The following is a 14,072-nucleotide window of genomic DNA, read 5'->3' on the forward strand; positions in this document are numbered from 1 at the left end:
GGGGTACTGTCTTGCCGGCTCCCGCTCTCCCTCTCTGGAGTTCGAGGGTGCCAGGCTGCCCTTCATTACGCACACCTGTCAACATCATTACATGGCCAGGTCTCTGACCTCCTTCCTATAGGATGTCTCGTTGTTGTTGATGATCAGGCCTACCACTGTTGTGTCATTGGCAAACTTAATGATGGTGTTGGAGTCGTGCCCGGCCGTGCAGTCATGAGTGAACAGGGAGTACAGGAGGGGACTGAGCACGCACCCGAGGGGCCTCTGTGTTGAGGATCAGCGTATCAGATGTGTTGTTACCTACCCTTACCACCTGGGAGCAGCCGGTCAGGAAGTCCAGGATCCAGTTGCAGAGGGAGGGGTTTAGTCCCAGGGTCCTTAACTTATTGATGAGCTTTGAGGGCACTATGGTGTTGAATGCTAAGCTGTAGTCAATGAATAGCATTCTCACATAGGTGTTCCTTTTGTCCAGGTGGGCAAGGGCAGTGTGGAGTGCAATAGAGATTACATCATCTGTGGATCTGTTGGTGCAGTATGCAAATTGGAGTGGGACTAGGGTTTCTGGGATAATGGTGTTGATGTGAGCTATGACCAGCATTTCAAAGCACTACATGGCTACAGACGTGAGTGCTACGGGCCGGTAGTCATTTAGGCAGGTTACCTTAGTGTTCTTGGGCACAGGGACTATGCTGGTCTGCTTAAAACATGTCGGTATTACAGACTCATACAGGGAAAGGTTGAAAATGTCAGTGAAGACACTTGCCAGTTGGTCAGTGCATGCTCGCAGTACACATCCTGTTAATCCGTCTGGCCCTGCGGCCTTGTGACTGTTGACCTGTTTAAAGGTCTTACTCACATCAGCTGCAGAAAGCGTGATCACACAGTCTTCCGGAACAGCTGGTGCTCTCATGCATGGTTAAGTGTTATTTGCCTCGAAGCGAGCATAGAAGTAGTTTAGCTCATCTGGTAGACTCTTGTCACTGGCCAGCTCTCAGCTGTGCTTCCCTTTGTTGTCTGTAATGGTTTGCAAGCCCTGCCACATCCGACGAGCGTCAGAGCCGGTGTAGTACGATTCGATTTTAGTCCTGTATTGACACTTTGCCTGTTTGATGGTTCATCGGAGGGCATAGCGGGATTTCGTATAAGCTTCCGGGTTAGAGTCCAGCTCCTTGAAACGGCAGCTCAAGCCTTTAGCTCAGTGCGGATGTTGCCTGTAATCCATGGCTTCTGGTTGGGGTATGTACGTAGGGTCAATGTGGGGACTACGTCATCGATGCACTTATTGATGAAGCCAATGACTGATGTGGTGTACTCCTCAATGCCATCGGAGGAATCCCGGAACATATTCCAGTCTGTGCTAGCAAAACACACACAAAACACTTTAGTATGATATGTTACATTTGGTATGGAGACCAGGTTGCATATAAGGATAAATTCACAATTTTTATGGGGGAAGATTGGTTGGCTTAACAGGGTAGACTGAGGTATGCAAATCGATATTGTAATTTTAATCAATAATCATGCATTTATTTGGAAAAATACATACTCAACAAAGTGCACAAATAGATGTTTACATCGATGGCAAAAATCGATGTGCAAATTGTATTAGTCATATTCTAAGTACAAATTCAGTGAAGGCCACAGATAACATGACAAAATGCATTGTGTCAGTTATAAACAAGATATTTTCTGATATTTATGGCAGATGTTATTGCCTGTGTAGCGAAATGCATGTTTCTTACACTTCATTACAGGGGACATTTCAATGTTTATAAATTAAGCTTTTTAAATTAGATGTTGATGACCCAATACACTTAAAAAGGTCTGAGGAACTAAAAAAATACAGGTTTAATTGAATGACCCACCTACTGTTTGAACTGATTTGAGTCTGGGTTTTGTGAAACGAGGCCAATTTGTATTTACCGTAGCCTTAATCTAGTCCCCAGATACTTCCTCCAACTTCCGCTGTGCGCAATAGCCTGGGGGCGAGGTTACTGTAGCCTAGACTGCCCTAATTAGCTCTGCAGCGAAAAGTGGTGCGTTTGAAAACTATAGAATGTTCTGTCTTTTTCTTTTCCGTGTGACTTTACCTGGAACTCTTTTGAAACCGGCAAGATAAGGTGGTGTGGAAAGTCAACAGAGTAAAGGTGGAAAACTTCGTGTTCAGTACGTTTTAAAACGATGGCCATACTGAACGCGACCCAGGTCATTCTGGGTATTATGCAATCGGTGACACTCTCGACGCATGTGTTCAAAAAGATAGACCAGTTTTTAATAGAAGTCTGTGGGTTGATCGCCAGCCTGCAAGGATCATATCCCGTTTTCGCAATTTCCTACGTTAAATGAGGTAGGTTTCTGTCTTGACATAATTGTTGGTGTTTTCAAGACAACTCGGAAATTCCGAGTTAAAATTTGCCTTTTTTATTGCGGTGAGCTTACTTTTTGTTGATTCTGATACTTTCCAAATGGGAAACTGAGTTTATCTTTCGACAACGAGTTTCCAAGTCAAATGTCGGAGTTTCCGAGTTCCGATTTTTCTTGAACGCGGCAACATGAATAGGGCTTTTCTGCGTGAGTTATAACTTTTATTTATTTAACTAGACAAGTCAGAACAAAATCGTATTTACAATGACGACCTACCCCGGCCAAACCCGGACAACGTTGGGCCAATTGTGCGCCGCCCTTTGGCACTACCAATTACGTCCGTTTGTGATACAGCCTGGATAACTTTGATTGATAATAACTTCTGAGAATAGGTTGCTGTTGACTTCAAATAACTTTTCTCTACACTATTTATTTTTCAACAAAACACATAGATGTAGCCTACTATGTGGATCGGCAATGAAGTAGGTTGAATAAGTAAAATTGGTCGTGAAACAGCTACGTACTATGCGACGACAACAATTTGATTTCGGGACAATATACTGTAGCCTCAATACACTAAAAGCATGGACCGACGTCTTTTGGACCAGCCTTGATTTCAACTTCCACGGAAATAGATTGTTGGTCCGGATTTGGCCCAAATGTAGAAGTCTACGTTTTGTTCAGATTTAGTCCCGTTTCAGACCAGCCTTGATATGGCCCAGGCCAAACCATAGACACCTGATTGGGGTCCGGACCAAATCTAAACCAATCATAGATTACGTTTACATGCGTTTACATACACACTACAAATTTGATATTAAACTGATTATGACAGAAGGCCGAGTATGGGATTAGTCATGTAAAAATGCACCCTATTCTGTTTATATTGATCGGTGTAAAGTCATAATCAAAGTAAGAATGCGCCGATTAAAACGTCTAATCAGAGAACCAATTTAAGAATTATTAGGACACGTAAACAGTTTGTATTGTGGTGTATTTGATCTGAACATGTGCCAGAAGTGAGTTCGGGAAAAACAGAAAGTATGCATCTTATAATTAGTTTTCACATTACAAACTTTGTATGTCCGAACTCAGAATCAAATAGTATTTGCAAAAATAACATGGTCACTTTGGTAGAACGTTTTTATTTTAATTGATTTTCTGCATTTATCAAAGTCCCATCCTACTCTCCTGATTTCAGTACAGTACACCGGCCAGCTAGTTGCACCAGTTGGGCATGAACAAGTTGGGTTTTAAATGCTAGGTCGGCGTAGATACGTCCGATTTTGGGATCAGAATTTAAACCTGTTGTACAAACCAAAAATAAGACTAGTTTGAGCTAAATCCGCTGTAAGCAATATGCGTTCATGAGATTTGATGGTCGCTAGGCAGCGCCGGCTGTTACGGTCCTCATGGCAGTAATAAACTTGGCAAGACGTGTCCTCATTACTTCGCAAATCCCACCATTATGTATGCACGTTTTCATAACCATAACAGGATAGATCAACTAATAATTATTGTGGGAATGAATATCACTGAATTACGAAAATATTGGAATAAAGTAGGCCAATGCCACTGAATGCATTTATCATATTGTTGCTTTACAGCACCATGCATGGGATAGTAATTATCGCTCTGCTTTGAGACAAGCGTGGGGATTATCAATCAATGTCTGATTTTTGTCGTCACGGAATCTCCGTTTGGATATTTGGTTACAATTAGGCTGGGAAATTGTTAGCCCATGCAAGCCTAAATTAAATAGTACCCGCAAAACACCAGTCTCAATGTCAACAGTGAAGAGGCGACTACGGGATGCTGAACTTCTAGGCAGAGTTGCAAAGAAAAAGCCATCTCTCAGACTGGCCAATAAAAATAAAAGATTAACAAGGGCAGAAGAACAGACACTGGACAGAGGAAGTCTGCCTAGAAGGCCAGCATCCTGGAGTCGCCTCTTCACTGTTGACTTTGAGACTGTTGTTTTGAAGGTACTATTTAATGAAGGTGCCAGTTGAGGACTTGTGAGGCGTCTGTGTCTCAAAGTAGACACTCTAATGTACTTGTCCTCTTGCTCAGTTGTGCACCGGGGCCTCCCACTCATCTTTCTATTCTGGTTAGAGACAGTTTGCTCTGTTCTGTGAAGGGAGTAGTACACAGCGTTGTACGAGATCTTCAGTTTCTTGGCAACTTCTCTCATGGAATAGCCTTACATTTTACATTTTAGTCATTTAGCAGACGCTCTTATCCAGAGCGACTTACAAATTGGTGCATTCACCTATAATATCCAGTGGAACAACCACTTTACAATAGTGCATCTAAATCTTTTAAGGGGGGGGGTTAGAAGGATTACTTTATCCTATCCCAGGTATTCCTTGAAGAGGTGGGGTTTCAGGTGTCTCCGGAAGGTGGTGATTGACTCCGCTGTCCTGGCGTCGTGAGGGAGCTTGTTCCACCATTGGGGTGCCAGAGCAGCGAACAGTTTTGACTGGGCTGAGCGGGAACTGTGCTTCCTCAGAGGTAGGGAGGCGAGCAGGCCAGAGGTGGATGAACGCAGTGCCCTTGTTTGGGTGTAGGGCCTGATCAGAGCCTGAAGGTATGGAGGTGCCGTTCCCCTCACAGCTCCGTAGGCAAGCACCATGGTCTTGTAGCGGATGCGAGCTTCGACTGGAAGCCAGTGGAGAGAGCGGAGGAGCGGGGTGACGTGAGAGAACTTGGGAAGGTTGAACACCAGACGGGCTGCGGCGTTCTGGATGAGTTGTAGGGGTTTAATGGCACAGGCAGGGAGCCCAGCCAACAGCGAGTTGCAATAATCCAGACGGGAGATGACAAGTGCCTGGATTAGGACCTGCGCCGCTTCCTGTGTGAGGCAGGGTCGTACTCTGCGAATGTTGTAGAGCATGAACCTACAGGATCGGGTCACCGCCTTGATGTTGGTGGAGAACGACAGGGTGTTGTCCAGGGTCACGCCAAGGCTCTTAGCACTCTGGGAGGAGGACACATCTCTCAGAACAAGAAGATTGACAAGTTTCAGAAGAAAGTTATTTGTTTCTGTCCATTTTGAGCCTGTAATCGAACCCACAAATGCTGATGCTCCAGATACTCAACTAGTCTAAAGAAGGCCAGTTTTATTGCTTCTTTAATCAGAACAACAGTTTTAAGCTGTGCTAACATAATTGAAAAGGGGTTTTCTAATGATCAATTAGCCTTTTTAAAATGATAAACTTGGATTAGCTAACACAACGGGCCATTGGAACACAGGAGTGATGGTTGCTGATAATGGGCCTCTGTATGCCTATGTAGATATTCCATTAAACAATCTGTTTCCAGCTACAATAGTCATTTACAACATTAACAATGTCTACAATGTATTTCTGATCAATTTGATGTATTTTAAATGGACAACAAATGTGCTTTTCTTTCAAAAACAAGGACATTTCTAAGTGACCCCCAAACTTTTGAACGGTAGTGTACGTTTACATTTTGGTCATTCAGCAGGCTCTCTTATCCAGAGCGATTTACAATCAGTGTTATTGTAGTATAACTGGTCTGTTGGTATATTTTTTTTTAAATTTAAGCTTTTGAAGAAGCTTGCATAAGAGCAATGATACATATTCTATGTTGTAATCTTCATTTGGCTCCTATTTCCTATATTAAATGGATAAACAAATAATTATTATGATACAATGTTTACTTCGTTGAGAAGAATGTATGTGGCAGTTGAAATTTGGCCAATGTCTCTAATGAGCTCTTTTTTTAACTTTCGTTTAGAACCGAAAATTTGACCTATTTTTAACGCCCGGAAAATACATATTTTCAACATCTGGAAAATATACCTGATTTAAGAAAAAAAAATCTACAAAAATTAAAATAAATAAAAATAAAACAATAAAAAATTACGTCAAGAAAAGTATTTTCAACATCATTTAACTTACTAGGAAAGCCTACTATCAAATAAAATAGTATTTGTCACTTGCACTGAATACAATAGGTGAAATGCTTACTTATAAGCCCTTAAACAACAATGCCGTTTTAAGAAAATAGAGTCAATATTTACTAAATAAACTGAAGTAAACCAATTTAATTTTTTTTTTTTTTTAGAAAAGGCTTGTTTATATGTTTGCACACTGCTCTGCTGTTCATTCCTTTGACTACACTGCCTGTCAATAATCTGTCCCTTTAAGCCTATGTAATCATTGTAACTGAATTCTGACTTGTAATACATTCTAGAGATACAGAAGGGAATACATGGCTACAGTGACAGTCATGCATCGACAGCCAGCCCTGTGGAGGCAGTGCCATAGGACTGCTGGTATAGGCATCTGTCGTCTCCACACCAGCAGCGGCAATGCCTCCTCCAAAGAGCATTACAAGGTCCTAGTGCTGGGAGGAGGAAGTGGGGGCATCGCAATGAGTGCTCGGATGAAGAGGAAGCTAGGGGCGGAAAATGTGGCCGTAGTGGAAACCAGTGAGGTATTAAAGACAGTTGTTGACTACTAAAGGGTGGCCTATTCCCTATAGCATCGGTGCTAGGGAAAGGGGGGATACCTAGTCAGTTGGAAAGGGGGATACCTAGTCAGTTGTACAGGGAAAGGGAGATACCTAGTCAGTTGGAAAGGGGGATACCTAGTCAGTTGTACAGGGAAAGGGAGATACCTAGTCAGTTGTACAGGGAAAGGGGGGATACCTAGTCAGTTGTACAACTGAATGCCTTCAACTGAAATGTGTCTTCCACATTTAACCCAACCCTTCTGAATCAGAGAGGTCTACAGTCAATCCAATGTGGCTTCAGAAAGTATTCATAACCCTTGACTTATTCCACATTTTGTTAATACAGCCTTTATTCAAAATAGATTTAAAAAATAATAAATCTGACCCATCTACACACAATTTGAGAATGAAATACAGTATTTATTTACATAAGTATTCACACCCTTGAGTCAATACTTTTTAGATTACAGCTGCAAGTCTTTCTCGGTAAGTCTCTAAGAGCTTTCCACACATGGATTGTGCAACATTTGCCCATTATTCTTAAAAAAATTCTTCAAGCTCTGTCAAATTGGTTATCATTGCTAGACAACCATTTTCAGGTCTTGCCATAGATTTTTAAGTAGATTTAAGTCAAAACTGTAATATGGCCACTCAGGAACATTCACTGTCTTCTTAGTAAGCAACTCCAGAGTAGATAGATGTGGCCTTGTGTTTTAGGTTATTGTCCTGCTGAAAGGTGAATTAATCTCCTAGTGTCTGGTGGGAAGCAGACTGAACCAGGTTTTCTTCTAGGATTTTGCCTGTGCTTAGCTCCATTCCGTTTGTTTTTTATCTTGAAAAACTCCCCAGTCCCTAACAATTACAAGCATACCCATAACATGATGCAGCCACCACTATGCTTGAAAATATGGAGAATGGTACTCAGTAATGTATTGGAATATGCCCCAAACATAACAATTTGTATTCAGGACAAAATGTCAATTGCTTTGCCACCTTTTTTGCAGTTTTACTTTAGTGCCTTGTTGCGAACAGGATGCATGTTTTGGAATATTTATATTTTGTACAGGCTTCCTTACTTTCACTCTGTCAATTAGGTTAGTATTGTGGAGTAACTACAATGTTGTTGATCCATCCTCTGTTTTATCCTATCACAGCCATTAAACTCTAACTGTTTTAAAGTCCCCATTAACTTCATGGTGAAATCCCTGAGCGGTTTCCTTCCTCTCTGGCAACTGAGTTAGGAAGGACGCCTGTATCTTTGTAGTGACTGGGTGTATTGATACACCGTCCAAAGTGTAATTAATAACTTCACCATGGCCAAAGGGATATTCAATGTCAGCTATTTATTTTATTTTTACCATCTAACAAGAGGTTCCCTTCTTTGCGAGGCATCGGAAAACCTCCCTAGTCTTTGTTTCAAATTCACTGCTCGACTCAGGGACCTTACTGATAATTGTGTGTGGGGTACAGAGATGAGGTTGTCATTCAAAAATCATATTGAACACTATTCCATGTAACTTGTTAAGCAAAGTTTTACTTCTGAACTTATTTATGCTTACCCTAACAAAGGGGTTGACTTAAGACATTTCAGCTTTTCATTTTGTAATGAATTTGTTAAAAAAACAAAACATTCTAAACACAATTACACTTTGACATTATGGGATATTAAGTGAAGGCCAGTGACAAAAAAAAAATCTAATTTTAATTTAAGGCTGTAACACAACAAAAATGTGGAAAAAGTCCATGGTGTGAATACTTAATGAAGCCGCTGTAGTCCACTACTAGACCAGGGCCCACAGTGCATTATATAGGGAATAAGGGTGCCATTTGGGACGAACTTGTAGTCTAGTGCATGGGACAACATTATTGAGCAGCATTCTTCCCTGTGTTTTTATAGATGCACCATTATCAGCCCATCTGGACATTGGTTGGAGCTGGGGCTAAAAGTGTGGCCTCCTCTGGTCGACCTACATCCAGTGTCATACCGCCTGGAGTCAAGTGGGTGAGATCTAATGTTCAGGAGATCCACCCAGACACAAACACTGTACGCACAGACAATGGCATGGAGGTAGGAAGGTCTGTTTTTACTTTCCTATCGTTTATTTTGATTTAATACATGTTGCTTGACTTGATCAAATGTCATTATTGGTCTTGGTATCAACGTGAGCAAGGCAAAGGTCAGTCGAGTGTTGTCGTAATCTTGTTTGCCCACCTTTCCTGGCAACGTCAGATGTTATAGAGATCCTCTTAATATGAAACAGGTCTTGATATGAAACTAACCAAATGTCAATGAAGTCAATTTCAGCTTTTACATGTCCTATCAAAGGAAGTGGGTGTACAATCATTTTCCACCCTACAACTGACTGAAACGTATTGTTTTCCCTGTAACAGATCTCCTACCAGTATCTGATAGTGGCTCTAGGTCTACAACTACACTATGAGAAGGTGATCATATTTAACTTCCTACAATATTGTTTCGACATAAGACTTACTGTATAATAATGTAGCGACACGATTCGGCAGTTACGTGTGCCTGTGTTCTGTTGTTATGAGTTGTTATGAGTTAGTTGTTTGGCGTGGGCTATGGCCAAACAGTAGCCTGTGTGATTTCCGCTTTAATAAACCGTTCAATTAGAGAATTCATTCATCCGTTGTGGACATTTCTTTCATTTGTGATATATCGAAGTCGTTACAATTGTACGCGTCAGTCTCTGCCAATGATACAATCTTTCGGTCTTCTTACAATGACTTTCTAGATCAAAGGCCTGCCTGAGATTGAAGATTGGGTGAAATTCAAGATTGGTTCAAACTACTCTGTGCAAACCGTGGAGAAGACTTGGAGTGCACTGCAGAACTTCAAGGAGGGCAATGCTGTATTCTCTTTCCCCAACACTCCGGTGAAGTGTGCAGGAGCACCACAGAAGATCATGTACCTGACCGATGCTTATCTCAGAAAGGTATTTTAATACTAATGATACAAAATGCATCAGATAAAGCTTTTATAAACATGTATTATGATAAATCTCTATTGTCAAATATTATCTGGGTCGTGTTTATTAGTGGACATTTTTAGCAAAACATTTCGCAACGGAAGTGTTTCTTATTGGACGTGTTCAGATAATATCTTCCTGTTTCACTCTGTTCAAAGTCTTTTTCTTCCATTTCATACCTACTGAACACAATCCATCATAAAAAAAAGTTATTCTGATCTGATCCCTTTCGAAGACAGGAAAAAGAGCAACTGCCAACATCATGTACAACACGTCACTGCCAGTGCTGTTTGGGATCAAGAAATATGCAGATGCATTGTGGGAGATAGTGAAGAATCGCGACATCCAGGTGAATCTCAGACACAACCTCATTGAGGTCCGGGCCAACAAGCAGGAGGCCGTGTTTGAAAACCTTGATAATCCCGGAGAAACTGAAGTGTTTGAGGTAAGTTCCAGGTAGCCTGGCCCCAGATCTGTTTGTGTTATGTTGCCAACTCTTATACCTATGGTCATTATCATGTATCACAAAGACCGTATGAGTTGGCAAGACAACACAGACATATCTGGGACCAGGCTAAGTTCCAGGTAGCTATGATGTACAAATGGAAAACACAGAATGGTAGTTCAGAGGGGTTTGTTTACACATCTGCAATAGATCTAAAATGACATAGAAGCTTGATGCTAAGAAACAAGCAATCCAGAATTATTCATATCGGAACATTCACTGGGCAACAACAAGACAGTCATAGTTGTATAATTTCATTTGTTTTTGCTCATTTTCAGTCAATGAATCATCAATCTTTTCTTTCTTTCTTTCTGTCAGTATGAGATGCTTCATGTCACTCCTCCAATGGGACCCAACCCGGTGGTTAAAGGATCCTCATTGGCTGATGAGGGTGGCTGGCTGGACGTCAACAAAGAGACCCTTCAACATAACAGGTATCCCAACGTGTTTGGGATCGGAGACTGCACCAACCTGCCAACAGCCAAGACAGCTGCTGCGGTGGGTATGTGGTTTCAGTTCTTCTATTTTCCCACATCAAAACATAACACACCAAGTTAGGGGGAAACGGCTCTTGCAAAACTTTTTTTAATGGTATTTGCCTGCCCACTTGCCAGGTTGAAAACCTGTACCTACAGTCAGGTCCATAATTAATTATTGTCACCCTTGATAAAGATGAGTAAAAAAAGACTGTGTATAAAATAAATAATTCAAATAATAATAATAATAAATAATAATACCAATACAATTGCTCAAAGAAAGAGATTTTGTTTAACAAGTTATACATCTAAAAAAGATATGGTTTTACTCCAGCGCCCTGCCCTGTTTTACTCCAGCAGCGCCCTGCCCTGTTTTACTCCAGCAGCGCCCTGCCCTGTTTTACTCCAGCACCGCCCTGCCCTGTTTTACTCCAGCAGCGCCCTGCCCTGTTTTACTCCAGCACCGCCCTGCCCTGTTTTACTCCAGCACCGCCCTGCCCTGTTTTACTCCAGCACCGCCCTGCCCTGTTTTACTCCAGCACCGCCCTGCCCTGTTTTACTCCAGCACCGCCCTGCCCTGTTTTACTCCAGCAGCCCCTGCCTGTACCCAGCAGCGCCCTGCCCTGTTTTACTCCAGCACCGCCCTGCCCTGTTTTACTCCAGCACCGCCCTGCCCTGTTTTACTCCAGCACCGCCCTGCCCTGTTTTACTCCAGCACCGCCCTGCCCTGTTTTACTCCAGCAGCGCCCTCGTCCTGTTTCACTCCAGCAGCACCCTCGCCCTGTTTCACTCCAGCACCCTGTGGAAGCAAAATACCTCCATAACATTGAAGGATATCAAGTTCCTGGAGAAACAAATTGTATGGTGGAATGGTCTAAGACAGGGGTTCCCAAACTTTATCACTCGGGCTCCCCTTCCAGCATTGGGGAACAATCTCATAAAACATCTTTAGAAAAAGGCTCAGTGTTGTTATCATCATAAGGGGAGAGGGTGCTAGAGTATTGAAAACAGAGGTCCCCAATCATTTTGATCCCTATCTTCCTCAGATTTTTCATACTACTTCTCTGAACAATTGTATTGGTATAAAATAATATCATTTCCCAATTGTTTTAAGCATACAAAATAGCTCAGTATTTGAATTATTTATTTTATACAGTTTTATTTTTGCTCATTTTTTTTTATCACGGGTGGCAATAATTATGGACCTGGCTACATGTAGTATATTTTCTATTGAGCATGGGAAAGATAACATGGTGGTGTATGTTATTTCCAGCTGCCCAGTCTAGTATTCTGGACAGAACTATTTCAAAAGTCTTGAAGAATGAAACGCCAGATCGGAAGGTACGTTACCTAATTAAACTAAACCTAACCTCTTTTTAAAAAATGTTTTACATTTTTCTTATTACAAATGCGTTGCGTATTTATTTTTTTCATAATCTACAAGATAACACAGTGCTAAAATACTTGTGTTTACAGTATGACGGCTACACTTCCTGCCCTTTGGTGACGAGTTACAGTACAGTCATTCTGGCTGAGTTTGACTATAGTGGGCAACCATTGGAGACATTCCCCATTGACCAAAGCAAGGAGAGATGGACCATGTACCACATGAAAGCTGACGTGATGCCTCAGCTGTACTGGCATGGTCTTCTCAAGTAAGTAGCTGTCAAAGAGAATTCCTGGATTGTGTTCATTAGGCACCAAAATGGAAAAACTGCCTGAAACATGGAGCGTTTAACCAATAAGACACACTTATTTTCATTTTCTGTTGCAAAAAACGTTTTCAAATGTTTTCTGTCGTGTGCCCTAATAAAAATAATTTAAAAACCCGTATGTAGACTAAAGTGTCAGGAAATAAATGTCTAAATGGATCTTTTTGGTGGGGAATATTAGTCTTAAATGTAAATCTGATCTTTTTCCCCAAGGGGATTCTGGGGTGGACCAGGACCATACAGGAAAATCATGCACCTTGGGATGAAATAGAAGTTATAACCTATGAAGATGTGCTGTTCCTGACTGCTACACTGTAATCATTACAATAACCATGATCATTTCATAATACAATTAAACAAGTCATTGACAATCAATTGAAATCTCAAAGTAAATCGATGACGAAAGTAATAATGCAGCATTCCATGACATACTATATCGTTCATTATAAACTGGGTGGTTCGAGCCCTGAATGCTGATACCACGGGTATGACAAAACATTTATTTTTAGTGCTCTAATTATGTTTGTAACCAGTTTATAATAGCAATATGGCACCTTGATAATAGCAATAAGGCACCTCTGGGGTTTGTGGTATATGGGCAATATACCATGGCTAAGGGCTGTGTCCAGGCACTCCGCGTTGCGTCGCGCTTAAAAACAGCCCTTAGCCGTGGTATATTGGCCATATATCACACCCCCTCTGACCTTATTGCTTAAATGTTGTACCAGGCAGGATTTGTTTCACATATAGGCCTATATTTACAAAATGTCAAAATCTGATAATGGAATGTATATAATTGAATATCTTATTATCATAAGGATAATTAGGAGAGAATTTACCAGCTTTATACTTCAATGCATTGAAATACTAATTTACAAAGCCAACATTAGAGCTCTACAGCTAATGTGACAATCGGCATCACATCAGTAGGCTTCTAATGGAACAATCAGCATCACATCAGTAGGCTTCTAATGGAACAATCAGCATCACATCAGTAGGCTTCTATTACATAGGATTGTCCTGTCATTTCATAAAGAATGTGCTATATTATAAAGATGTGTACATTTTAATAAATAACATATGTCATAGTTTGTCCTTGCATTTCTTCCAGTGTTCTATTTTGCTGATAACCTATACTGAAGGGCTGCTTTGTTGTTGGACAAATACTGTAATATTACATCCTTCTCTGCTTACAATGACCATACCATACAAGGCATCCACACACACTAGTACTCTGCTTAGTAGACTAATGCTGTGTTCCTAATCAAGTGGGAATTCACAACATTACGACAGGGAACAATCCACTTGAACGGCCTTCCAGCTGGTAATTACTAGTGCGAAACTCGTCTATTATCCTTAGTTCCCACTTCTCCCACATGCTGACCTCTGACATCACCTACTAAGGAAATGACCTATATAACAGCAATCCAACATCAAAACATTATTTATAAAAAAAAAAAAACTTTTTTTTTTAACACTATAATTTGTTTACAAGCATGATAGCTTAAGTTTTAGTTTATGGTTTACTCAGCTTGTTGGC

General features: G+C 41.1%; 1 protein-coding gene across 2 annotated transcripts; it reads left to right on the forward strand.

Annotated features, from left to right (window-relative positions):
* Nucleotides 1-2,003: 2,003 nt before the first annotated feature.
* sqor (sulfide quinone oxidoreductase) lies at nucleotides 2,004-13,620 on the forward strand. Of its 2 annotated transcripts, none has more exons than XR_006757130.1 (10): nucleotides 2,004-2,347; nucleotides 6,589-6,831; nucleotides 8,747-8,917; nucleotides 9,241-9,294; nucleotides 9,606-9,806; nucleotides 10,075-10,284; nucleotides 10,663-10,842; nucleotides 12,094-12,161; nucleotides 12,297-12,475; nucleotides 12,746-13,620. XR_006757130.1 is itself a non-coding variant. In XM_014125993.2 (10 exons), the coding sequence occupies exons 2-10, from the start codon at nucleotides 6,607-6,609 to the stop codon at nucleotides 12,801-12,803; spliced, it is 1,350 nt and encodes a 449-aa protein (XP_013981468.1). In that variant the 5' UTR covers nucleotides 2,005-2,347; nucleotides 6,589-6,606; the 3' UTR covers nucleotides 12,804-13,620. The 2 variants fall into 2 exon arrangements, 1 of the variants encoding a protein (XP_013981468.1); XM_014125993.2 differs by having other exon boundaries at nucleotides 2,005-2,347; nucleotides 10,663-10,846.
* The last annotated feature ends 452 nt before the right edge of the window (nucleotides 13,621-14,072 follow it).

This window comes from Salmo salar, chromosome ssa10 (genome assembly GCF_905237065.1).
Source record: "Salmo salar chromosome ssa10, Ssal_v3.1, whole genome shotgun sequence".
Classification (NCBI taxonomy): domain Eukaryota; kingdom Metazoa; phylum Chordata; class Actinopteri; order Salmoniformes; family Salmonidae; genus Salmo; species Salmo salar.

Excerpts from the sequence above, each read along its gene's own strand:
- sqor (XM_014125993.2), top strand. The coding sequence starts at position 6,607 with ATGGCTACAGTGACAGTCATGCATCGACAGCCAGCCCTGTGGAGGCAG. Across the intron at positions 6,832-8,746 it reads CCGTAGTGGAAACCAGTGAG|ATGCACCATTATCAGCCCAT; the intron begins GTATTAAAGACA and ends GTGTTTTTATAG. Across the intron at positions 12,476-12,745 it reads TACTGGCATGGTCTTCTCAA|GGGATTCTGGGGTGGACCAG; the intron begins GTAAGTAGCTGT and ends TTTTTCCCCAAG.